Below are 26,784 nucleotides of genomic sequence, written 5' to 3' on the forward strand. Positions count from 1 at the left end.
TATAAACAAAATGATAAATGGACTTAGTTTTTCTTCCAGTTAACATTAAATACAGTCTGCAGTTAAAGTTTTTAAAACATTTATTAGATTCATAAACTATCCTGGATTTATACCAAACTTTGACAGAAACTTCTTACAATCAAAAGATAGTATCTAAAGGAATATTTTTATTGATTTTTTTCCTCATTTTTGTTGAGTCTGCGATTAACAGCAAAAGTAGGCGAGACACTGGGTTCCGTGGAACCCTTACAAATTTTTGTGAAAACTTTTCAAATAAATTACTTTTATAAAAACAGGTAATTGGGTCACAAGGTGTACGATTAAGTGCCTATGAACTGACTGAATGCACAAGTGACTCTATGCATAAAAAGTGTCTGTGTAACTTCATAAAAAGTGTCTGTGTAACACTTGTTAATGTACTGTTTTTCTATAGCTCTGGGGGCTAAGTGGTACAACATAGATTGCTTTCTTCCAGAAATGGATTTTTTTTCTTTTTATCAGAGAAATGCTTTTTTTTCTTTTTGATTAAGAAATATACATGTATAAGCTTGACCAATCATTAAGGAATCAGTACTAGTACTTTTGCTGAACCTTTACATAATATTTAATTTTTACATTTTATAATATTTTAGTCTGAATCAAGGTTAAAGGCATTGAGTGCTGCATACAGATTGAAAAAGCCAGAAAAGTGAGTCATTTTGGTTTTCTTTTCTATTAATATAACTTTAAATAGAAAAAATGTTTTTTTTTCCATCCAAGAATGTTTTTATCAAACTATTTTTTAAAAGAAAAAACTAAAGTGGACATGCTGAATGGTAATCCTAATATGTATGTAATGGCAAGAGGAAATGTACAAGAAACAATTTTTTTAATTCTATCTCCATGTTCTAGATCTGTGAAGGGGACTTTACTTTAGTTTTATTTTAATAAATAACTGTCTTTTTGCAGGAGATTTGAGGAGCTAAAGAACTACAGTAATGAATTAGAAAGTAATATAGCCAACCTACTAAAGATAAGAGCTGTAAGTTCTTTTGTTCTGATTTGCTTTAACTTGTGTAGTACATAATGCATGTAGCTTACTATTACACAAGCTGCTTTTATATGGGACAGTTACATTTAATACATGTAAAGGCGTTGACTGAAAGAACATTTTGTATGCAGAGCAGAAGGGCTGTATACTACAAATGTCCGCACGATCAAAGCTTTTATACCCAATAAAACTAACAAGTTACAATGTGTATTAAGATTTAGGTTTTGTTTTCCAATGCATTGTTGTGACTATGTCATGGGAAGCTCATGCAGTCATGAATGGTGCATTTTATTGAGAATTAAAATTAAATTTTGGAATGCCATGTCATTGTTGTCAGCAAATCAAAAGTATGAATATTAATAAAACATAATGTAAGGTACTTATTTTAAAATAAACAGCAACCAAACAACATAGCTAAAGTCAACAAGAATAATAATAGAACTATGATATATTGAAATTTTTATATTGTGTCTTTTCATTTCATAACTTTTGAATTATGTTCAGGTATGAGTAGTATATTTGTTCACTTGTTGTAACATGTATTAGATACAGTTCAGAGGTAACAAAAAAACAGACCCGTAACAACTGTTGCCGTATAGTTTTTCTGCATGAGTATTCAGGTCAAGTCCGAGGCGATAACTGAGGACCTTGACCTGACTACAAGTGCAGAAAACTATACGGCTGGTTGTTACCATCCCGTTTATTTTGTTACTTTTGTTTTGTATCTGACTTGTACGACGTTTTCAATTAGAAAGTCATACATCTTGCATTTAAGACGATTGCATAATTAAAAAGATTGAACACAAAAAATTTGCATACCAGTTTATGTACCGCGATGTTTGGAGATATTTAGTCTTTAGTAAACTAAGGATTTTGCGTTAACACTAGCGCTTCTTAATTCTTTCAGCTGTTTGCGAGTAAAATTATTGCTTATTTCTTTGATACATATCAGTGAAGTAGGAGTAGATTGAAAAGTTGAGAAAAAGGGGAGGGGGACTTCTGAAAGTGCCAAACAAAAAAAAGACCTTTAATTTATATTTTCTATCATAATACTCTAATAGTCTAGAAATAAGTTAATGTCCTCTTTCGAAGCCACTCAATATTTTAATTACAAAATAAATTGCCAAAGAGGGGAAAGGGGGTATTATAGTTTTGCCTCTCACCTTTGCAAGCGTGTAATGCAGTTAGGGTCCCCTTTCCCGGCTCCTATGCCCCTGCATTTATATATACCCCTCCACACCAAGAAAAAAAGCATGAATACGTACAAACAAACAAAGCCAAACAAAGAATTATGTTTTGCTTCCTCCATCCCCCATTTTAAAAAGTGGGGGGGGTTGCCCCATTTCCCCTAACCTTGAACATGAAGAGAAAAGGGGAAATCATCCTTATAGTTCGATTTAGACGATTTAAAAGATTTCAGCTTAACTGCTAAGCAAACCCACGAGAGGTTTGTACATGGAAACATTTTATGGTTGCAGTTACTCTTGCAGTCAGTAACTTCGTAGTTTATTTAATTTCAGCATTTTGGGACATAGTTAGCTTTTTTATAATTATTATTATAAAAAAAAGGTAATTAGGTCACAAGGTGTAAGATAAAGTGCCTGTGAACTCACTGAATGCACGAGTGACTCTATTCATAAAAAGTGTCCAAGTAACACCCGTTATTGTACTGTTTTTCTATAGCTCTGCTGGGGGCAAAGTCGTACAAATGGCTATAAACAAACAATCAGGGTTTTCAAAGAAGGGAATTAAATGAAACATTTGCAAGATATTTTTTCATTTGGTTCTTTAAAATGATAAATATCATGACAAATGTACTGATAACAAATTTTTTTTTACAAAAAAGGGGTTTTGTTCTTACCCATCTTGCCCTACATTTCATCTCTTAGGTAGTATAACAATAAGGAAATATGTTATGATTGCCAACTTTCCATAAAAAGATGAATGAAGTACAGATGTCAAAAATAAGCAAAACCTGTCCGTATATGATAAGCTTGAAAATCTCCTGATGACAAATGTGAAACAATACAAAAAAGAACAATAACAGCTAGCCTGATTTAAACAAATAACATTACACCAAAACCATTATGACAAATGGCAACAAAGAATAATCACTTGACTATGTGCTCCTAGCTTGGAACAGGCACATTAAGTTGTCCAGCAGATTTGAATAAATGTTCTATTTTATAGAGAATGGCAGACAAGGTTTATGGTATACATAAAGTACATTCCAACTATGGCAGAGTTTTCTGTGAGTGGAGTGGTATTGAGAAAGAGATGGCAGAACCTTTAAAAAGTTGTGGACATTATATGAACGTGTTAGTATGATTACTTTGAATTTTTTAAGTCTTGTTAGCGCTCTTACATGTATAATTCTTTCCAGATTTTTATAAAACTTATATCATAGGTTTATATCAGCAATGTCTCGGACAAGTTCAAAAATCAGTGCTGATCAACTATTTTCAAAAGAGTTGTGCCCCTTGGAAATATTTATTATATGAAAAATCTCATAGTTAGCGCTCTCATTTGTGCAAATCTTGCCAAATTTTATGAAACTTATACCATAGGTTTATATTAGCAATGTCTCTGACAAGTTTGAAAATCAGTGTCGACCTATTATTTTTAAAGAAGTTATACCCCTTCTAAATATGAATTATATGAAATTTGCATTGATAGAGCTCATGTGTACAATTCTTGCCAGATTTTTATGGAATTTATATCAAAGGTTTATATCAGCAATGGTTCAGATAAGTTCGAAAATCAGTGCCGATCTAATATTTTTAAAGAGTTATGCCCCTTGGAAATATTAATTGCAGTCGACTCTCATTATCTCGAAGTCAACCTGACCAGAGAAATATTTCAAGATACCCGTAGTTCGACTCAAACAAATACTGGAAGTTTGACAGACCAATGTACACAACTCTTGCTTAGCTTGGTAAGGCTAAAATAAATCCAGATGAATATGGATAGATCGATATTCTGGTCATGAGATCGATGTATCTGTATTTAATGTTCTTTTATTATTATAATAAAATTGTATGATTTTTCGTCTCTTATTGATTTCTTTGTACAGTTATAATTTATTCCTGTGGTTTTTAGCCAAGAAAGTAATTTTCAATAGATCTTAGCGTTATTTAAAGTTGATAAAATTGTTCATTTTCATTTAAAGAGATTAAAGAAAATTTGGATTTCTTTTTATTTTCTTTTATTTCAACATTTTTCTACAAAATAAAATACAAAAAGATTAAAGACACTGATTGAGTAGTTTTGAGTTGATCACTAAGTCTTAATCCCTTCTTAATGCACAACCAAGCTCTTAAATGTATGATCACAGTTAATTGTTTTTCAAACATTTGAAATAATTTTTCAAATCATTAAGTATAACAAGGTAAGCACTAATTATTTATCATAGTGATCAAAGATAATCTTAGGTAAAAGAATGTCATAAATTATTAGCACATATTAACAACTTCTCGTCCAATCAAATTGCTTGAATTTGCCTTCTAAGTTTCATAGTACATACTTTTTCCGTGTACTAAGTTACTATGCATGAATGACAACGATAGCCATATTATATTGTATTGTAATTAAGGAATTGTTTGTAGAACAATAACAGCCTTGGGCATTTTGGAAGGAATTCAATGTCTCACATTTCATCTTTTGTGGGAATATTTAAAGATATGATTTCGATTTCTTTTTTTTTCTTTCTGCGAATAAGTGTCACTATGCTCAATTATTAGTTATGTAAATATAAATTTTAATCTAAATGTATAAAAAAGGGGGAGATGAAATACCTTATTACAATACAATGTAATCTTATAGGTGTGGTCATCAATTCAGTGTGTACAATTAAGCTAAGAATTAAAATTTTATTGCATGAGTTGTCATTAATTCATGGATATAAAATACAATAACGAAAAAGGCCAAATTCCTTGCTAAAACATACAAAAGAATTTGAATCATGGATCACATTAACTGTATGTATCTATAGTTTGATAAATTAACATAATTGAAGAAAAGAAAGATTTATATTGGCTTAAGTTTTAATACATATTTAATAAATAAACAAAAGGCACATGTACTACATCCGTACTTAATCTTCTTGATGTCTATATATATGCATTTATGGAAAAAACATCACACGACCGACAACACAATGACCAGAAACTATATTTAACGTAAATTTACAACTCAAGAGACATGACTTTGCCATTATTATGGACAGTTTTGATGCGTTTGAGAAAAAGGGGAGGGGGACTTCTGAAAGTGCCAAACAAAAAAAAAAGACCTTTAATTTATATTTTCTATCATAATACTCTAATAGTCTAGAAATAAGTTAATGTCCTCTTTCGAAGCCACTCAATATTTTAATTACAAAATAAATTGCCAAAGAGTTTCTGTTTCTGTTATAGGAGCTACATTCGTATTAACACAGGATTGTTCGTTCTCCTTATTTTCTTCAACCTTCACTTCACTGCGAGGTAAAGGTGGCTGTAAAGATTTGCTTATTCTATCATTCATTTCTGCACTCTGTCTTTTGTAAGTTTCAACAGCATTACTTCTATGGCCACTTCTTGACATTACCGTGGCATTGTCAAAACCCTTGTCGTATAAAGTTGTGACACAAGTTACCTTACCAGCGTGGTTTGAGATATTACGGTCAGTGTGGTCTATACCTGCTAAATCAAACATGGTTTTTATATATGTGGAAAGTTTGTTAACACCAACAACTTGTGCAGAGAACTTGGGTTTTCCAGAGGTTTTTAATCCTAGCTTTCCAACAGGTCTACAGTAAAATGGACCTGCCTTAGGGATAAGAGAAAGATAGGTTGAAAACAAACTTACAATATCCCGAGGGTTATTTTTGTCTTCCCACTGCATTACTTTTTTTGGTTCTATCTTTCTATGAAAAAACCCTCCCTGATTTTTTTTACTAACACGGCCATAGAATGTTAGGCATTTTTTCTTTTGAACGGAATCTGTTACTACTTCAAATTGTGTAGCATTAAGGTCTCGATGTTCATCCATGCCACGAAAACCAAACAGTTTACAGTTATAATAAAATACGCCATAGCTTAAGCCCTCTGCAGAATCTAAGCTTATTACTCCTTTACGCCATAAAGTGTCTTCATCCTGTGGTGAAACGGCATCTGCTCTTTTTTTGTTAATACCTATATGAAATAAAATTTGTTTACAGAGATTTTGGGTATACGTAAATGAAACAGCAACCAAACAACAAAATTAAAATAGTCACCTGGGGGGTAACATACTTTCTACAATAATAAACATGCATACACATAATATTCTTTAAAGGCATAAAAAGAATCATGGGTGATTTTAGTTTTTGTAAAACAATTATTTTTATCCTTATTTTAGGAGGATTTTTTTTTCACGATAAACGTTAAATCGTTATCAGCAGTACTTCTTTATTATGTATGCAAAGTGTGAAATTGCAGTTTTAAATAACAAGCGTGAATCAGAAATTTCATAGTCAGATAAACATAATCTGTCTGAGACATAAACCTAACGACTCAAAAACGTCAACATACGTATTGATACATATACAATGCTGTATACAACGCGTTTACCCCATTACCTGCGTTTTAGTAGAAAAATGAGGCATCGGTAAGAAAACCAAAAAATTGGTTTGAAGTAAACATGGTAAAGCAATGTATAGTATTTGTGATGCAAATTAATTAAGTTTGAGCGACGGTTTTCTATACAAAATTTCACAAAAACATGTAAAATACTTAATTGTGTATCAAAATGACATACACAGCACTGAGTTGCATTTTTATTTGACGGAAACATTTAAAATTGTAAAATTGATATTTTAAGGTTTATGATATAGATTGTCTAATTTCCAGGTACCAGTAGGATTTGACATTTTTTTTACATGTTTACCATGTAAGTGAAACAAATACAGGGGAAAATAACACCTCCTCTTTTACAATTATAATTATCATTGTTGTTGTCTGTAATTTTTATACGACCACAAAAAAATTTTGCGATCGTATATTGGTAAGACGTTGGCGTCGTCGTCATCCGAAGACACAGTGGTTTTCGCACTCTAACTTTAGTTTAAGTGAATGGATCTCTATGAAATTTTACCATAAGGTTCAATACCACAAAAGGAAGGTTGGGATTGATTTTGGGGGTTATTGTACCAATAGTTAAGGAATAAGGGGCTAAAAAGGGGCCAAAAATAAGCATTTTTTTTAACTTCCAGACATAACTTGTGTGTTAGTGTATGGATATCTCTGACATTGTACCACAAGGTTCCATATCACAAAGGGAATGCTGGGATTGATTTTGGGGGTAATTGCCTCAAAATTTTAGGAATTAGGGGCCAAAAAGGGGCACAAAAAACAAGCATTTTTATATGGACAAATACTTTAGTACAAAACATAATTTAAAGCAGTGTAAGGGAGATAAATCAAATACATCATTTGAATTACCTCCCTTACACTGCTTTTAAATTATGTATAAAGTAATGGTTAATGAACAATTAAGACAATTTAAAACAGTGTAAGGGAGGTAATCCACATACAACGTTTTGATTACTTCCCTTACACTGCTTTTAAATTATGTTTAAAGAAATGCATATTTATAAAGGAAGACCAGTAAAAATATCTGCAAATGTTGCATCTTTTTTTTTTTTACAAAAAAATCCATAAAAAGAAATTGTGGGGGGTCAATTTTTTCTCTTTTCAGTTTTCAGAAATTAAAAAGAATTATTCTTCAAATATTTTTTTTTTTTCAAATTTCAAATATTGAAAAATTTTAAAGAAGTAACCTTTAATTGCACAGTATGGTGCATTAGATTTGTAAAATCTTTGACCACATTTATTTATTTGTTATGCCAAATCTGACCATGTATTTAGATTTTTAATTTTGGGTCCAGTTTTCAAATTGGTCTACATTAAGGTCCAAAGGGTCCAAAATTAAACTTAGTTTGATTTTAACAAAAATTGAATATATGGGGTTCTTTGATATGCTGAATCTAAACATGTATTTAGATTTTTGATTTCGGGCCCAGTTTTCAAGTTGGTCCAAATTGGGGTCCAAAATTAAACTTTGTTTGATTTCAACAAAAATTGAATATATGGGGGTTCTTTGATATGCTGAATCTAACCATGTTTTGAGATTTTTTATTTGTGGGCCCCACTATCAAATTGGTTCATATTGAGGTCAAAAGGGTCCAAAATTAAACTTTGTTTTATTTCATCAAAAATTGAATTATTGGGGTTCTTTGATATGCCAAATCTAACCGTGTATTTAGATTTTTAATTTTTGGGTCCAGTTTTTAAATTGGTCTACATTAAGGTCCAAAGGGTCCAAAATTAAACTTAGTTTGATTTTAACAAAAATTAAATTCTTGGGGTTCTTTGATATGCTGAATCTAAACATGTGTTTAGATTTTTGATTATGGGCCCAGTTTTCAAGTTGGTCCAAGTTAAGGTCCAAAATTAAACTTTGTTTGATTTCAACAAAAATTGAATATATGGGGTTCTTTGATATGCTGAATCTAACCATGTATTTTGATTTTTGGGCCCCGTTATCAAATTGGTCTACATTGAGGTCAAAAGGGTCCAATATTAAACTTTGTTTGATTTCATCAAAAATTGAATTCTTTGGATTCTTTAATATGCTGAATCTAACCATGTATTTAGATTTTGGATATTGGACCATAAAAGGTAAATTAAAAAATTTTAAGTTCTTAGACCACATTCATTCTGTGTCAGAAACCTATGCTGTGTCAAATATTTAATCACAATCCAAATTCAGAGCTGTATCAAACTTGAATGTTGTGTCCATACTTGCCCCAACTGTTCAGGGTTCGACCTCTGCGGTCGTATCAAGCTGCGCCCAGCGGAGCATTTTATTGTATATGGCATTTGTCTGGTGTTTTTTTATGAACAATATGTTGAAAAACATGAAATTTCACCAAAGAATATAGTATAGATTAGATGTTTAGCCGTAATTTAATATTTCAGTGAACATGGTACATGTAGCATTGTTATAGTTATATCGCAGGCTTAAGTTAGTATTAGGTGAAATAGGTGTGGCATAAAATATTGATTGATTGATTGTGAATTGTTTATCTTCCATTGGCAAATAGTTCACGCCTATTCTAGACGATGGTATAATAAGAAAACGCCTTAATGATGAATAATTTAACAAATCTAAAGTGACACAAAACAAAGTATTGATTTAAGTTTTAAATGAAAATGGTTAAAAAAACAATTTGGGAATATGTAGTTCCATCCGCTATTCAAACTAGAATACTGGTTCGTTTCTTATCTGATGTAATTTCCTAAAATATAACGAATTACTAATTTTATGATATAGATAAACATACCTAGACCAGAAGCTGTTACTTCTTTCATTCTGGTGTCAAGAGACTTTTGGAATGTTGGGAAATCAACAGAGTTTTTCTGTAGCAAATTAATTTCAGATCTTTTCTTTTCTCGTAAATGTCTTTGAATTCCTGCGGAAATGTTCAATAGGGTGTTAGGTGGGTAAGGTGACCCATCTTTTCGTCGGGTTTCAATGATAAATCTAGATAACCAGAAGTCCAATTCTTTTATACTGGCTGTTTCTGGGTCAACAGGCACACAAGTAAACTCCTCAAACCCAGTCATTGGGTTGCAGTTTTTGTTTTCCGCCCAACCTTTCCACACATTTATGGACCAGCTTGTTGATTGTTTTGTTTTTGTTGGGATTCTGTCACTAATTCTTTGTTCTAGTTCCTCTGATAGATCTGGTTCTGCAAATCGACTTGAAGAAGTAGCATTACGGTTTGAAAATACCAATTTTTATACGACCGCAAAATTTTTTTTTTGAGATCGTATGATGTCGTCGTCGTCTGCGTCGTCGTCCGAAAAGACACATTGGTTTTTGGACAATAACTTTAGGTTAAGAGAATGGATCTTTATGAAATTTTTTAAGAAGGTTCAATACCACAAAAGGAAGGTTGGGATTGATGGTCCCAACCGTTTAGGAATTAGGGGCCCAAAAAGGGGCCAAAAACAAGCATTTTTCTAGTTTCAGGATAATAACTTGTGTATAAGTATTTCAATTGCTCTGAAATTGTACCACAATGTTTAATACCACAAGTAGAAGGTTGGGATTCATTTTCGGGGTTATGGGGGCCAACAGTTTAGGAATTAAGGGTCAAAAGGGGCCAAAAACAAGCATTTTTCTAGTTTCCAGACAATAACTTGTGTGTAAGTGTATGGATCTCTCTGACATTGTACCACAAGGTTCCATATAACAAAGGGAAGGCTGGGATTGAGTTTGGGGTTAATTGCTCCAAACATGTAGGAATTAGGGGCCAAAAAAGGGCCAAAAACAAGCATTTTTCTAGTTTCCAGACAATAACTTGTGTGTAAGTGTATGGATCTTTCTGAAATTGTACTACAAGGTTCCATACTACAAAGGAAAGGCTGGGATTGAGTTTTGGGGTTATTGCTCCAAGGGGGGTTTCAAAAAATTGGGGGGGGGGGGGGTTTCCCAATTTTTTTAAGGGAATTCATATTTTTTTTTCAAAATTTTTAAAATTTTGAATTTTTTAAAAGTTTCAAGAAGAAATCTTCAATTGCACAGTATTGCGCAATGGATTTATAAGATCTTTGACCACATTTATTTTGTGTCATAAACCTATATTATGTCAAAAATTTGATCACAATCCAAATTCAGACAGTATCAAGCTTGAATATTGTGTCCAAATTTGCCCCAACTGTTCAGGGTTCGACCTCTGCGGTCGTATCAGGCTGCGCTCAGCGAAGCATTTTATTGTGTTTGGATTGCATATAAATCACTTAATTCCCAATCTGTATCTGTACTATTTAACAACTCAAAATCTGGCATATCGGTGTTATTCATCATGAATCAAATTGAAATGACATGGAGCTACTATAAAACTGAGTAGATTTTTACAAAAGCAAAACAACTCTCTTAAATTTACTAAAATCTAGTCACACTTACCTTGTTAATTGATTACTTTTTATTGACCATATGATCAACTCACCATCAATTACATCAATTGTACAATCACTCGAGTTGTGAATATGTGCTAAATTGGATAGTCTATGGAAAGGTATATACTATGAAATTAAGAGCTTGGGGCAAGCCCCTCGCTCTAAATTTCATAGTATATACCTTTCCATAGACCAACCTAGACTTAGAATATAGCAAAGTACTCTCGACCAATGAAATTGTAGGATTGGATGCCTCTTAATTGTGAAGAATGAATGTAAATCATGTTCTTAGTAAGGGATTATCCCATTATTTGGGTCTATTTACCGTTCAAAACAAAGAGTTTCTATAAATGAGTTACAACTGCCCCGAAGCACATTTATCAGATTGAAAGGATTTATCACACAGTGATTGAAACTGACTAAAAGTTGAGTTGTGAAACAAACAAAAATCTCAAAATAAGTTGAAGTTTACTGGTGCAGTAAAATTTGTATTCCGATAAAAAAAAAAACAGGAATTTAATTTTGAACATATTAAAAACTTTTAAGGGCGTTATTTTTGAACATTTCCCTGACATAATGAAACAGTATTTGATGTAAAAAGCCGGACCAAATTATTGGCTGTGAAATAAAATTTAGTTGTAACTCAACTAACGCTCGTACTTATTCATGAAGAAAGGGATTATCATTCTCTTACATATACATAGAGTGGTCAGTGATTACATATGTATTGTCAGATGAACTCTTAATCCATTTAAATCCCCTAGGTCATGTTTTGACATACGTGTATTAGTTTGAGATAAATAAAGGAATTTGAATGATTTTGTTAACCTTGGGACCGTGAATTTGGTTCGAGTCATCTGAAAATTTGACTCATCAGGAGTCGAAATACATGTATTTATATGGAACAAAGTTAGGGACAACAGGAAAAATTCGACTCATCTGAAATTTCGAGTCAATCCAGTTCAAGATAAAGAGAGTTAACTGTTTATGAAAAAGTTCTCTCAGGTGTACAATTTTTGCCAGATTTTTATCAAATTTATATCAAAGGTTTATACAAGCAATGTCTCGACAAGTTCGAAAATCAGTGCTGATCAAATATAATATTTTAAAAGGAGTAATGCCCCTGGAAATATTAATTATATTGGAAATTGCATTGCATTTGCTCTCAAGCTTTCATTTCTCTAAGATATTTGTAGAAAGTTTAAAAGAACAAAAACAAATTTTTTTTTTAGTTATAGACCTTGGATAGATAAGATATGTGCAACACAGGGGACATTGGAACTTTGTTCTTTTATTACATTCAGTAATTTACTGATAAATGGACTCACTTTTTACAGTCAATATTCTACTTTTACACTGACAACAGCAATGAGACTTAATGTTTTTGCAGTTAACATTTACAGTCTAGGATTAAATTTCTTTGACATCATAAATTTGTAAACCTTCAAGAATTGTTATGAAACTTGGACAGAAGCTAATCTTCAGTATTAAGAAATAGCATTTAAAGAAAATGTTTTATTTTTGCGTGAACCCTGTGAGGGGTTCACGCTGATATATTGGTGAGTTTTGGAAGTGTCTATGGGCCACTCAATATCCTTGGAATCAAGATTCTCGGAACGTCTAGAAAATTTTCGATCATTTATACAGGTAGTTATTTATGTCTTTGATACGGTCCCTCTATGGGTAGGCTACCACTTGACATTGTATATTTCAACATCAAAGTTCATTTGTAGATTGGAAAGAAAAACAATAAAGACTAGGTTGCATTCAAAAATCATTTATACGTTAGAACCTATATGCCTTTTGACAAAACATATGCGTATCACGTCGTCGGCGTCAGCGTCAGCCAAAGACATTTGGTTTCCGGACAATAACTTCAGTATAAGTAAACAGAAGTCTATGAAATTTTAACACAAGGTTTGAAACTACAAAAGGAAAGTTGGGATTGATTTTAGGGGTTATGGTCCCAACAGTTTAGGAATTGGGGACCAAAAAAGGGTCCAAATAAGCATTTTTATACGCCCGTCAAATTTTTGACGGGACATATTATGGTATACAAATGTCCGGAGTCCGTCCGTCTGTCTGTCCGGCGTAAACATGTCGCACCATAACTTGAGAATGACTTATCCAAATTTCATGAAACTTAACATAGTTGTTTCTTATGATGGTCAAACGATCTGTATACTTTTTGGTGAAAATAAGATTAAAACTTTTTGAGTTACAGGACTTAGTAACTAAAACAGGTGTGTGTTTTTTTTCACATGTCGCGCCGTATCTCAAAAACAATTTATGATTATTGCTTAAAACTTTACACACTTCTAAGATATATTAATCTTAAGATCTGTATACTTTTTGGTGATGATTAAAAATTTTATTTTAGAGATATTGAGTATTTTGTTAAAAAAGGGGGAGGGGTTTTTCACATGTCGCGCCGTATCTCAAAAACAGTTTATGATTATTGCTTAAAACTTTACACACTTCTTAGTTATATGAACCTTAAGATCTGTATACTTTTTGGTGATGATTCAAAATTTTATTATTGAGTTTTTTGTAAAAAAAGGGGAGGGGTTTTTCACATGTCGCGCCGTATCTCAAAAACGATTTATGATTATTCCTAAAAATTTTACACATCTTAGTTATATTAATCTAAAGATCTGTATACTTTTTGGTTTTGATTCAAAATCTTATTTTTGAGATATTGATTTTTTTTTTTTTTAAAAGGGGGGGGGGGTTTTCACATGTCGCGCCGTATCTCAAAAACGATTTATGATTATTGCTTAAAATTTTACACACTTCTTAGTTATATTAATCTAAAGATCTGTATACTTTTTGGTTTTGATTCAAAATTTTATTTTAGAGATATTGAGTTTTTTGTAAAAAAAAAAGGGGGTTTTCGCATGTCACGCCGTATGTCAGAAACTATTTATGCTTATTGCATAAAAATTCACACACAAGACGACAGGCGTATCATGCGCTCATGGCGCAGCTGCTTATTCTAGTTTTCAGACAATAACTTGTGGAACAGTGTATGGATCTCTCTGAAATTATACCACAACGGGATGGTTAGGATTGGCTTTGGGGGGTTATGGCTCAAACCGTTTAGGAATTTGGGGCAAAAAAGGGGGGAAAAACAAGGGTTTCCTGGTTAATGGACAATTATCTAAGTATTGGTCTTTGGATCTCTATGAAATAGATATTGGACCATTAAGCATTATATAAGGGATAGCATTCGATTGATTCATGATATTTTACAGTATATAGAAGAGAACAATATTTTTGGATTTTGATTTTGAGAAAGCTTTGATTCTTTCTGTTGGGACTTTTTGCTATAAGTATTACAATTTTTCATGCTATTAGTATTACAATTTTTTTCATATGCTGAATCTAACTGTGTATTTGGTTGTTGGGCCCATTTTCTAATTGGTCCAAATTTTGGTCTCAAGGCTATAAAATTTGTTTTGTTTGATTTAATAAACATTAAATAAAATTTAAAAGATAATAATTACAATGTTATATTTGAATTACCTCCCTTACATTGCTTTTAAATTTTATGTAAAGTTGGTAGCTAGTTCTAGTATGAATTATTTTTTAGCTGTTTCTAGAAACATCAAATACTGTGATGGAAGTATATATAATATAATAATAGTGTATATCAAAGGGTTCAGTGGTAATAAATTTTCATATTCAGAATTGTTTATTGTGATCAATATCATTTGTTTGGGGTTTTTTAGCATTAAGAGTTACATTCCTTACAATGGTTTGTTATAAAGAAATGTTGTATTGTCTTCAGGTGATTAGCTGTCAATTTATTTTTATACGATCGCGTCGTATATTGGTATGAAGTTGGCATCGTTGTCGTCGTCCGAAGACACATTGGTTTTCGCACAATTACTTTAGTTTAAGTGAAGGGATCTCTATGAAATTTTACCATAAGGTTCAATACCACAAAAGGAAGGTTGGGATTGATTTTGGGGGTTATGGTACGAACAGTTAAGGAATTAGGGGCCAAAAAGGGGCCAAAAATAAGCATTTTTGTAACTTCCAGACAATAACTTGTGTTTAAGTGTATGGATCTCTCTGAAATTATACCACAAGTTTCCATACCACAAAGGGATGGTTAGCATTGGCTTTGGGGGTTTATGGCTCAAACCGTTTAGGAATTAGGGGCAAAAAAGGTGGAAAAACAAAGGTTTCCTTGTTAATGGACAATTTAAAAGCAGTGTAAGGGGAGGTAATCCAAAAACAAAATTGTACAATGTTGGATTACCTCCCTTACACTGCTTTTAAATTATCTATTTAAGACTTTTATGATGTATTTAAATGGGTAAATATAACAAATAACAGATATTTAATAACAATCCAGACCTGTATCAAGCGCGAATATTGTGTCCATTTGTGCCCCAACTGTTCAGGGTTGAACCTCTGCGGTCGTATCCAGCTGCGCCCGGCGAAGCAATTTATTAGAAGTTACTTATTAAAAATGCTGATTAAGGAATATTAATTTTAGCCATGATTATGTATGTCATTTTCTATTTTAAGACTTTTATGATGTATTTAAATGGGTAATTATGGTTGCAAACTCCATTGGAAATTTGAATTGCTAATTCTTTGTATATCCTCTGAAAACAGATTTACTAAGTATTGAGCAACAGCACAGTGTATTGCACAAAAGCAAGAACTTGAATATAAATTCAAATCATATAATCATAGAACAAATTTTAAGTTCTTTGACTACAGTTATTCTGTGTCAGAAACCTATTATGTGTCAAAATATTTAATTACAATCCAAATTCAGACCTGTATCAAACGCGAATATTGTGTCCATTTTTGCCCCAACTGTTCAGGGTTGGACCTCTGCGGTCATATCCAGCTGCGCTTGGCAAAGCAATTTATAAATAATGTGAATGTTTATTAAATATCAAGTAAAATGATAATGCAATTATATAATTCATGCTTCGAGACGGCCCCTGAACAAGTTGTGTGTGTAGTATTTAATACAGTGTGCTGTTGTGCATTGTGACAAACCTGGGAATAGTTTATTGATATATAATGTCCCAGAATTAACTGATTATTTCTGAACGTTTATCATTTGATATTTTGTATTTCATAGCATGGGAAAATGTCGGAAAGCATGAAGAAAATTAAGAAAACGATATTTCTTTTAAAAATATTTATCTTAGGTCGGAAACACAGTGGTCGGAAAGCAGAAAGATAATCAAACAAAAGGACTTTTCTGTCAAAAATATAGAATTTCAATTATAGATACTACCAGACTAAGAGAATATTCATTATTAAGTTTAAACTGAGACTGAATTTATTCTTAATAGAATATAATTAAAATTGTCATATATACGTGCATTATGTCTCACAGGTTTGAACAGTCATTACATTTATGAAAATTATATGCAACGTATGAGCACCAATGAGCAGGGATGCGTACCCAAAGTTAGCTAAATATCTAAATTTTAAATGGTCATTAATGAAAAATACTTGCATGGTTTCAATTTACAAGGAGTTTAAATCCTTGCATGCCACAAAAAAGGTAATTAATATTTTACAATAATCATAACAAAATTTAATTACTATCATAATGTTAATTATTTTATACTGTTTTCGAATGGATTTATAAGTCTCTGCTTATATTTTGTATAGCAATATATTCATATAGTGGAATGTTAGACTTTAAAAAGAGATTGATTTGATAAATAAAATGCCCATCCGTAAATACTTGACATTTGTGTTTATTGATATTATAAAATAATATTCTAAATTTTTTCGGAAAAAAATTCACTAACAGGTATGTATGTTTACTATTAAATATCAATTCTTTTTTTGTTTGTTTGTTTTAATAGTTCAACCTTATAGCATCTAAATATTTGTACTATGGTACAAATGCGTATTCTTATCCAGAGTATCAGTGCGTATTCTTTCTATTTACTATTTCTTGCGGAAAAATACCATGTGCATGCAGAAATATTAATTTCACTCGTGAATGCGAATTTTCGCTTTTCTTATCTAAATTCAGGACATGGCAGTAATGATATGTGACTTTCAAGCACGGTTATCATTACTTACGGTATTTTGACCTCTAGCTGTTTCTCTTTTTTTTGAGTCACTGTATTATTATAAACTTTGACATTTTCGAAATGCTAAGGATTTTCTACCTAAGGAATAGATTACTTAACTTCGTACTTTATTTGGCCTTTTTATACGACCGCAAAAATTAAAAAATTTTTGGTCGTATATTGGTATGACGTTCGCGTCGTCGTCGTCGTCGTCGTCGTCGTCTGGCGTCGTCCGAAGACACATTGGTTTTCGCACTCTAACTTAAGTTTAAGTGAATAGATCTCCATGAAATTTTACCATAAGGTTCAATACCACGAAAGGAAGGTTGGGATTGATTTTGGGGGTTATGGTACCAACAGTTAAGGAATTAGGGGCCAATAACTTGTGTGTAAGTGTATGGATCTCTCTGACATTGTACCACAAGGTTCCATATCACAAAGGGAAGGCTGCAATTGATTTTGGGGGTAATTGCCTCAAAATTTTAGGAATTAGGGGCAAAAAAAAAGGGGCAAAAAACAAGCATTTTTCTAGTTTCATGACAATAACTTGTGTGTAAGTGTTTGGATATTTCTGAAATTGTACTACAAGGTTCCATATCAGAAAGGGAAAGCTGGAATTGAGTTTGGGGGTAATTGCCCGAAATGTTTAGGAATTGGGGGCCAAAAAGGGGCCAAAAATAAGCATTTTTCTAGTTTCCAGACAATAACTTGTGTTCAAGTGTATGGATCTCTCTGAAATTGTACTGCAAGGTACCATACCATAAAGGGAAGGCTGAGATTGAGTTTGGGGGTGATGAATCATAAGGGGGTTCAAAAAATTTGGGGGGGGGATTTTTTTCTTTTCTTTTTTTTTTCTTTTTTTCCTTTTTTTTTTCTTTTAAAATTTTCCATTTTAAGTTGGTTATTTCTGATTTATATTTAAAAGCAAATAATAATGATATGGTAGGAGATACACACCAAACAGGATGTGTAAATTATTATATAATAAGTATTGTGCAATAGCAAGAAATTTTCAATTGCACAGTATTGCACAATAGCAAGAAATCTTCAATTGCACAGTATTGCGCAATAGCAAGAAATCTTCAATTGCACAGTATTGCGCAATAGCAAGAAATATCCAATAGCACAATATTGCGCAATAGCAAGAAATTGTCAATTGTACAGTATTGCGCAATAGCAAGAAATATTCAATTGCACAGTATTGTGCAAAAGAAGATACTTCGTATAAATTGCTTATTTCTTGATCAATTTCAATGGGGTTTTATTCTTGAATTCTTGGGGTTCTTTAATATGCTGAATCTAACTGTGTATTAAGTTTTTGGATTTTGGGCCCCGTTTTTAAATTGGTCCACATTGAGGTCCAAAGGGTCCAAAATTTAACTTTGTTTAATTTCATCAAAAATTGAATTATTGGGGTTCTTTGATATGCCGAATCTAACCGTGTATTTAGATTCTTAATTGTTGGTTCCGTTTTCAAATTGGTCTACATAAAGGTCCAAAGGGTCCAAAATTAAACTTAGTTTGATTTTAACAAAAATTGAATTTTTAGGGTTCTTTGATATGCTGAATCTAAACATGTATTTAGATTTTTGATTATGGGCCCAGTTTTCAAGTTGGTCCAAATCGGGGTCCAAAATTAAACTTTGTTTGATTTCAACAAAAATTGAATATATTGGGTTCTTTGATATGCTGAATCTAACCATGTATTTAGATTTTTGATTTTTGGGCCCCGTTATCAACTTTGTCCACATTGAGATCAAAAGGGTCCAAAATTAAACTTTGTTTGATTTCATCAAAAATTGAATTCTTGGGGTTCTTTGATATGCTGAATCTAACCATGTATTTAGATTTTGGATATTGGACCATAATAGGTGAATGTCCAATTTAAAAATTTTTAAGTTCTTAGACCACATTCATTCTGTGTCAGAAACCTATGCTGTGTCAAATATTTAATCACAATCCAAATTCAGAGCTGTATCAAGCTTGAATGTTGTGTCCATACTTGCCCCAACTGTTCAGGGTTCGACCTCTGCGGTTGTATCAAGCTGCGCCCTGCGAAGCATTTTATTAACTTTTTTTATTCGAGCGTCACTGTTGATTCTTTGTAGACTTAACTCGCGTCTGCCGTACAACATTTTAATCCTGGTATCTTTTTATATCTACATATCTTTTTATATAAATTGGTTCTTTTGAGAGTATGTTCAGGTATTCATAAAACTTCTGAAAATTAGATATTCTTCAAAACCAAGTTTTCCTGTAGAATATATGGATTGATTTAAGTAAAATCAGGAAGTCCTTAAAATTTGAGATGTTTTATGAGACCAAAATAAGTCTCTATATAAGAGGTCACAATGAAGCTGGTGTGTTACTCTCAAGAAAAATATACGAAACCTCCTTATATAAGTTGCATCCCACAGGGTTTCACTTCACATGGAAATTGGACTTTAAATTTATCTATACATCATCTACCATGAGTACAGACAGCTTCAATAATGAGTTGAGAATAATTGAAGGCATCCATGCAGGAAACAAAATATGAAGATATTATAGATAAAATAAATGCATCCAGATTATTAAGCAAACTGAGTGCTTAAATTTATATTGTGATTGATTTGTGCAATTTGAATTAGACATCCGGTTTGTAGAAACTGGGATTTGCAAAAGGGTAATAAAAAAATGATGTATATTCCCAAGTAATAAATAAAATAGTCGAGCTTTAAAATGTATATTCAAATAGAAGCTGTGTATATACACTTTTCTATTTACAACTATCCAACATTGCTTTCAACTGACTTGTGCAAGAATCTACACACAATTGCATATTTTTAATAAAGGTGTTTTAACTTCATCATCATCTTATTCTATTCACAGTCAATTATTTCAATTCAAAAGCAAACAAAAATTCAGCAACAATTTTTTGGTGAACAGTCAGCGGTCTTGGGTTCACGTATTGCTTTTCTTTTTATATGACCGCAAAAATTTTTTTGGGATCGTATAATGGTATGATGTCATCGTCATCTGCATTGTCGTCCGAAGACACATTTGGTTTCCAGACAATAACTTTAGTTTAAGTGAATGGATCTCTATGAAATTTTTATAGAAGGTTCAATACCACAAAAGGAAGGTTGGGATTGATTTTGGGGATGATGGTCCCAACCGTTAAGAAATTAGGGCCCAAAAGGGGCCCAAAACAAGCATTTTACTAGTTTCAGGATAATAACTTGTGTATAAGTATTTTGATTGCTCTGAAATTGTACCACAATGTTTAATACCACAAGTAGAAGGTTGGGATTCATTTTAGGGGTTATGGTGCCAACAGTTTAGGAATTAAGGGCCAAAAAGGGGCCAAAAACAAGCATTTTTGTAGTTTCTGGACAATAACTTGTGTGTGAGTGTATGGATCACTCTGACATTGTACCACAAGGTTCCATATTACAAAGGGAAGTCTGGGATTGAGTTTGGGGGTAACTGCCGCAAACATGGAGGAATAAGGGGCCAAAAAAGGGCCAAAAACAAGCATTTTTCTAGTTTCCAGACAACAACTTGTGTTTAAGTGAATGGATCTCTCTGAAATTGTACTACAAGGTTCCATACTGCAAAGGAAAGGCTGGGATTGAGTTTGGGTGTAATTGCTCTAAGGAGGGATTCAAAAATTGGGGGGGGGGATTTTTTTTTTTCCAATTTTGTAAGGGGTTCATATTTTTTTTCAAAATTTTTCAAATTTCAAATTTTTTAAAAGTTTCAAGAAGAAACCTTCAATTGCACAGTATTGCGCAATAGATTTGTAAGATCTTTGACCACATTTATTTTGTGTCAGAAACCTATATTATGTCAAAAATGTGATCAATTTGCCCCAACTGTTCAGGGTTCAACCTCTGCGGTTGTATCAGGCTGCGCTCAGCGAAGCATTTTATTTTAAAGAAAGCTACTTGTTTTTTTTAAATCTTGTATTTTACTGATCAAGGATCTCCATGACCTGTTTTATGATGGTGCACTGCCATTGTTGAATTATCCTCTGCCATTCTCAAATGATCACTGTCATCGTTTAATTATCTAATGATCCCCTCCATTGTTAAATAACTGTGCTATGATTGAAAGGTGTAGTCAAAACTTGTTCAAATTTTGCTAGCTGTCGCCATTTTTGTTAGCAATTATAATCAAAATTGCAAGTAATTGCATAACCCCCCTTTTGTATTATAATCCAAAGGGTCCTCCTAATTACTGTTTTAAGGTTCATCATAGGAAATGGACAAAAATGGCTGTGTTAACACCTAAAAATTTGCTCTGAGTACAGACAAACCTGTGCAGTTAGGAAAAGTTTTAAGGCCTAGCTTCCACTAGATATATAAAAGTTAAATGCATTTTGTGTTTCAGAAAGATCAAATCTTTTTTGGATTTGATGGGCATTTTTTGTCTCGCCTGCGACCTTTGTCATGGGAGACATAGGGATTACTATCTGGTGACACCCTCAGCGGCGTAAACTATTTGTATAAAGCTTTATATTTCAAAAGGTAGAAAACCTGCATGGGTGCTTCATACCTTGTATGGAGATACCTTATTTTACTTAGATATTATAAACAATTGGTGAACTTTATTTGGTGCATAGAATGATTGTAAGGTGTACTTGTCTGTCTGTTTTGCATTATCTGACCTTAACCTCCTTTTTATGGTTCATTGATCAATGTTAAGTTTTCACAGTTGTGTTTGTTTCTTTGATACTATAAGCAAACGTTAACTTTATTTTGGTGTATGAAATGATTTTAAGGTAAACATAAAATTGAGAATTGAAATGGGGAATGTGTCAAAGAGATAACAACCCTACCAAAGAGCAGAAAACAGCCCAAGGCCACCAATGGGTCTTCAACACGGCGAGAAAATCCTGCACCCCAAGGCGGGCTTCAGCAGGCCCCTAAACAAAAATGTGTAGTAGTTCAGTGAAAATGGACGTCACACTAAATCTGAAACATATAAATGAACTAAAATTTAAAAAACATACAAGACTAACAAAGGCTCCTGACTTGGGACAGACGCAAACATGCGGCGGGTTAAACATGTTTTGTGAGATCTCAACCCTCCCCCTATACCTCTAGCCAATGTAGAATAAACAAACACACAGCAATACACACAGTAAAACTCAGTTTAAAAGAAGTCTGGGTCTGATGTCAGAATAGGTAACAGAAGAAACTCAGCAAAATGACAATGATACATGCATAAATTAACAAAGGACTACTAGCAGTTACTGACATGCCAGCTCAAGACCTCAATTAAACTGATTGAAAGATTATGTCTTCATCATATGAAAATCAAGCACAATCCCTCCTGTTAGGGGTTTAGTATCATACCATCATAAAATATATGAGAAGAACATATCATGCCAACAACTGGTTTTAGAATAAATGTGTTTATTTCCCATGCAAAGACCCTATAAGTGAATCAATATTAATTCCAAAATATGCCATCTTTATTATAAATGACCTGACAACAGTATCGAAACTATATCCCTTCTGAATAAGTCTGTTTAAAGGTTTGGTTAGCTTTTGAGGTGAATGACAACATTTTTGTGCTTTGTATAGAATATTATCATAAAAGATTGGATGTGAAATACCTGAACATATGAGATATCTGCATGTTAATTTATATTTACGAATGATGTCCTTGTACCGATGATAAAATTTAGTAAATGTTTTGAATAGTTTGTGATTTCTAAAACCCTGGTGTAATAATTTTTCAGTAATACTATGTCTGCCAGGGTTTATCTGACCCTGACCTTTGTTTTTAAGACTTTTAACAATAAATCAATCATTGTCAGTACAGTAGGTGAGACATTACAGCGTGTGCACTCTTTGTTTTCTTTCCTGCAGAGGGTGTAAAAATAAACTAAGTTAAAAAAGTTCAATCTTTGAGATGCCCCCTCTCATGTAGCAATTGTATTGTATTGTGTGGATTGATATGGACAACAGAAGGACAATAGATATCTACACAACAATGAGTGGACAGTATAAAATGTAATTGGTATATGTAAGAAAATGATGATCCCTTTCTTCATGATTATGTACGAGTGTTAGCGAGTGCTTATCATGAAGAAAGGTATTTTCATTAGATGACAAAACAGTAGATGAAATGGTATGAGTTTCCTTATTGTGAGTATGAATGTAAATTATGTAATAATTTAATGAGGAATTATCATTTTGTTTATTTACAATTCTAATCAATAAATTGAACTAAATTTTTTCTTGACAGCCAATATTTTGATCCATCTCTTTACATCAAATACTACGTAATTAACTAAATTTCAAATGTTCAAATAAAATGCATTTTATTTGAAATTCAAACATTGGTTTCATTTCCTGTATTTCCTGCGGATACAGTAATCTGAGTTTTGGTAAGCGTATTAAAATGTCGCTAAAATCGAAGGATATATTGAATTTTAAAAGGTTTTTTTTTTCTTCTTTTTTGCATATTGTTTATTTTTTTATAATTTAGAAGTTATAGATATTCATGGCGGTATAAACATTAATTATCAATTTTACTGCACTGATTGTTTGTTTCAAAATTCAACTTTTATTCAGTTTCAATCATTAATCCTTTCAAGCTGATATTAATGTGCTTTGGGGCAGTTGTAACTCATTTATAAATTTCTTTGTTTTGAACCGTAAATAGGCCTAAACAATAGGATAATCCCTTACTAAGAATATGATTTACATTCATTCTTCACAATTAAGGAACACCAAAATCCTACAATTTCGGGTGCAGGACATTTGGGCTTTTTTTTTTACCTGTAACACGAAATGACATTTCCGCTCCAAAGACTGGACATTTGCACTTTAATCTTTGATACACCTGAATTAAATTGACAGGGATTGTGCGCTTTTTACCTGTTGATCTGTAATCTTAACCAAATTTATTGAAATCAAGGAAAGATGTTCACACATTCATTGAAAGTTCTCCCCTACATATCACAAAGTCAGAAAAAGTTATTTGGGTGAATGATAGAGAAAAAGAAAATTCATGGATGGAACATTTAAAATTTTGCCCTAAATTCTTCAAGCAGAATTCTACAAGCAGCTTAATACAATTTTTGGATTTAAAAATAAAAACTTTTGTGTCCATTTTATTGAATGGAAAGTCCGAGAAACAGTCTGAACTGTACCATCATAGTTTATCAATTTGTGAAGACCGAAATTTGAGTTTTTAATCCACCTGCTGTTCATGTTGAACTTAAGAAAGAGTCCATGGTTGCTATCAGGTATATACTTCTATCTACCCTCTTGAAGTGTTTTCTTTTTCATCTGACATAACCATGAGGGCGAAAGATTTTAAGTTTTTTAGCAGTATATAAATAAATGAATGTGTTGTGTTTTGATATTAAATTGTTTTCAAAGTTATCCATGATAACTCAAATATTATGATGATAAAGCACAATTGTCCTATAGAAAAAGCACAAATGTTCTTTTTTAAAAAGCGCATATGTCCTAAAAATTAAAGCGCAAATGTCCTATCAAAAAGCGCAAACATCCCACACCGACAATTGCATTGTTCACAAGCACTTTGCTTTATTCTTACTCTACTAGTAAATGTGATTTTATTTTACCATTATTTGGAGTGATGAAAAAAAAATGCCCATCAAATTCCCAAAAAGATTTTATCTTAATGAGGCACAAAATGCATTTAAATTTTATACATCTACCTGTATATAAACCATAGATGGGAGTTATGTCAAAAAATAAGACAGGCAAAATAATCCAACAAGTACTGTCATAATTTGGCTGACAATATCATTGTGGGACAGAAGGACAACCTAACCAACAGACAAACCAAGGTATGATCAAAACAGATGAACAAATGGGTCAATATCCTTTATGTGCCTCAAATTGAGGAACAAACAAAATCTCTTTGCAGTGATATTGGACATGTTTCAATTTTTATACGCCCATTTACGGGACGTATTATGGTATACCGTTGTCCGTCGGTCAACATGTCGGACATTAACTCAAAAACGCTTTAACCAATTTGCATAAAACTTTGGTGAATTGTTTATATCTATTGACGTGAGCTCCCTTTCGTTTTTTATAAATTTTAGATTTTACGTTTCCGAGTTATGGGGTTTTATTCATTAAAAAAAGGGGGATTTTCCAGTTTTCGGACAATAACTCAAGAATGCTTTCACCAACTTGCAAGAAATTGTGGTGAATTGTTTATATCTATTGACATGAGCTCCCTTTCGATTTTTATAAATTTTAGATTTTACGTTTCTGAGTTACAGGGTTTTATTAAAAAAAAAGGGGGGGATTTACCAGTTTTCAGAAATAAAACTCAAAGATGCTTTCAGCAGTTCTTATGAAACTTTGGTGAATTGTTTATATCTATTGATGTAAGCTCCGTTTAGAATTTTATAAATTTTACATTTTACATTTCTGAGTTATGGGGTTTTATTCATTAAAAAAGGGTGAATTTTCCAGTTTTCGGACAATAACTCAAAAATGCTGTCAGCAATTCTCATGAAACTTTGGTGAATTGTTTATATCTATTGATGTAAGCTCCCTTTTGATTTTCATAAATTTCTAATATGATATTGAGAATTAATTGAACTTTATTTGTTTATAGTCTGACAACAGATTTACTAAGTATTGGGCAACAGCACAGTGTATTGCACAACAGCAAGAAATCTTTAATTGAATATAAATTCAATTCATATAACCAATTTCAATTTCTTTGACTACATTTATTCAGAAACCTGTAATATGTCAAATATTTAATTACAATCCAAATTCAGACCTGTATCAAGCTTGAATACTGTGTCCATTTTTGCCCCAACTGTTCAGGGTTGGACCTCTGCGGGCGTATCCAGCTGCGCTCAGCGAAGCAGTTTATTAACAAGTGGCCGAGCTTGAACATTTGTGCTGATTTGATGAACAGAGCATGATAGAATAAAGTTGTAAATACTATAGCTATGTACCGGTAGTTATTAAATGTGTGCAAAGAACTAAATTTTCGAAGAACTTATTGTGTGAAAAAACAGATTTTTTTACCTCGAGAAGCTGCATCACAAATTAAGGGCTTCTCGGGTTGTGCTACATTATGGGAAAATCAATCTCACTTTGTACTGCATAAATCATCTATATTTCAGTTATGGACAGACTGTAGAGGGTATATTAGAAGAAGAGGAACAATATGCTGATCAATTGAAAGAATACATGGCATTTGCTGATTCATTAAGGTATCAGTATGGTATCAATTATCAATACTTTAAATTAATAATTGATAAACGTTGCAATTGTTACTTAATATGACTTCATGGCAAACAGGCAAAACTGTAGATTTTTATTGCTTTCTATGTAAATATACTTGATCAAAATCAAGTTTTCACTTGTTATTGGCTTATAGTTACTTTTTATGAACCATCAGTAATTTCCTTAACAATTTGCCACCTTCAGATTTTGGAATGATGATAGCATAAAGGAAGAGACCAGGTTGGATCTCTTGGAGAATATCATTTTTGTCAGTTGAGATAAAATTTTATATTAGATCATACATATTTTGAAATTATAAAACAGACTGAATGATGTCGATACATCTTTCCTCTTGATAGTAAAGATTATGAATATTAAAAAAGGCATTTCAAAATTCCAAATTTAACTGCTGTGGATTAAATTTATTTCATTTTCATGGAAATCTTTTGCGGATTCAGAAAAAAAAATTATGGGAA

At 32.3% G+C, this 26,784-nt stretch overlaps 1 protein-coding gene across 1 annotated transcript in view; it reads left to right on the forward strand.

The window, feature by feature from the left end:
- Window positions 1–26,784, forward strand: part of LOC127727926 (sorting nexin-4-like) — a 129,135-nt gene that overhangs the window by 78,087 nt on the left and 24,264 nt on the right. Inside the window, exons 7-10 of the mRNA XM_052235083.1 lie at window positions 633–688; window positions 949–1,021; window positions 3,221–3,348; window positions 26,206–26,295. Of these exons, the coding sequence (XP_052091043.1) occupies window positions 633–688; window positions 949–1,021; window positions 3,221–3,348; window positions 26,206–26,295 (347 nt within the window). The remainder of the gene's footprint in view (window positions 1–632; window positions 689–948; window positions 1,022–3,220; window positions 3,349–26,205; window positions 26,296–26,784) is intronic.

This window comes from Mytilus californianus, unplaced genomic scaffold (assembly GCF_021869535.1).
Source record: "Mytilus californianus isolate M0D057914Y unplaced genomic scaffold, xbMytCali1.0.p SCAF_2, whole genome shotgun sequence".
NCBI lineage: Eukaryota > Metazoa > Mollusca > Bivalvia > Mytilida > Mytilidae > Mytilus > Mytilus californianus.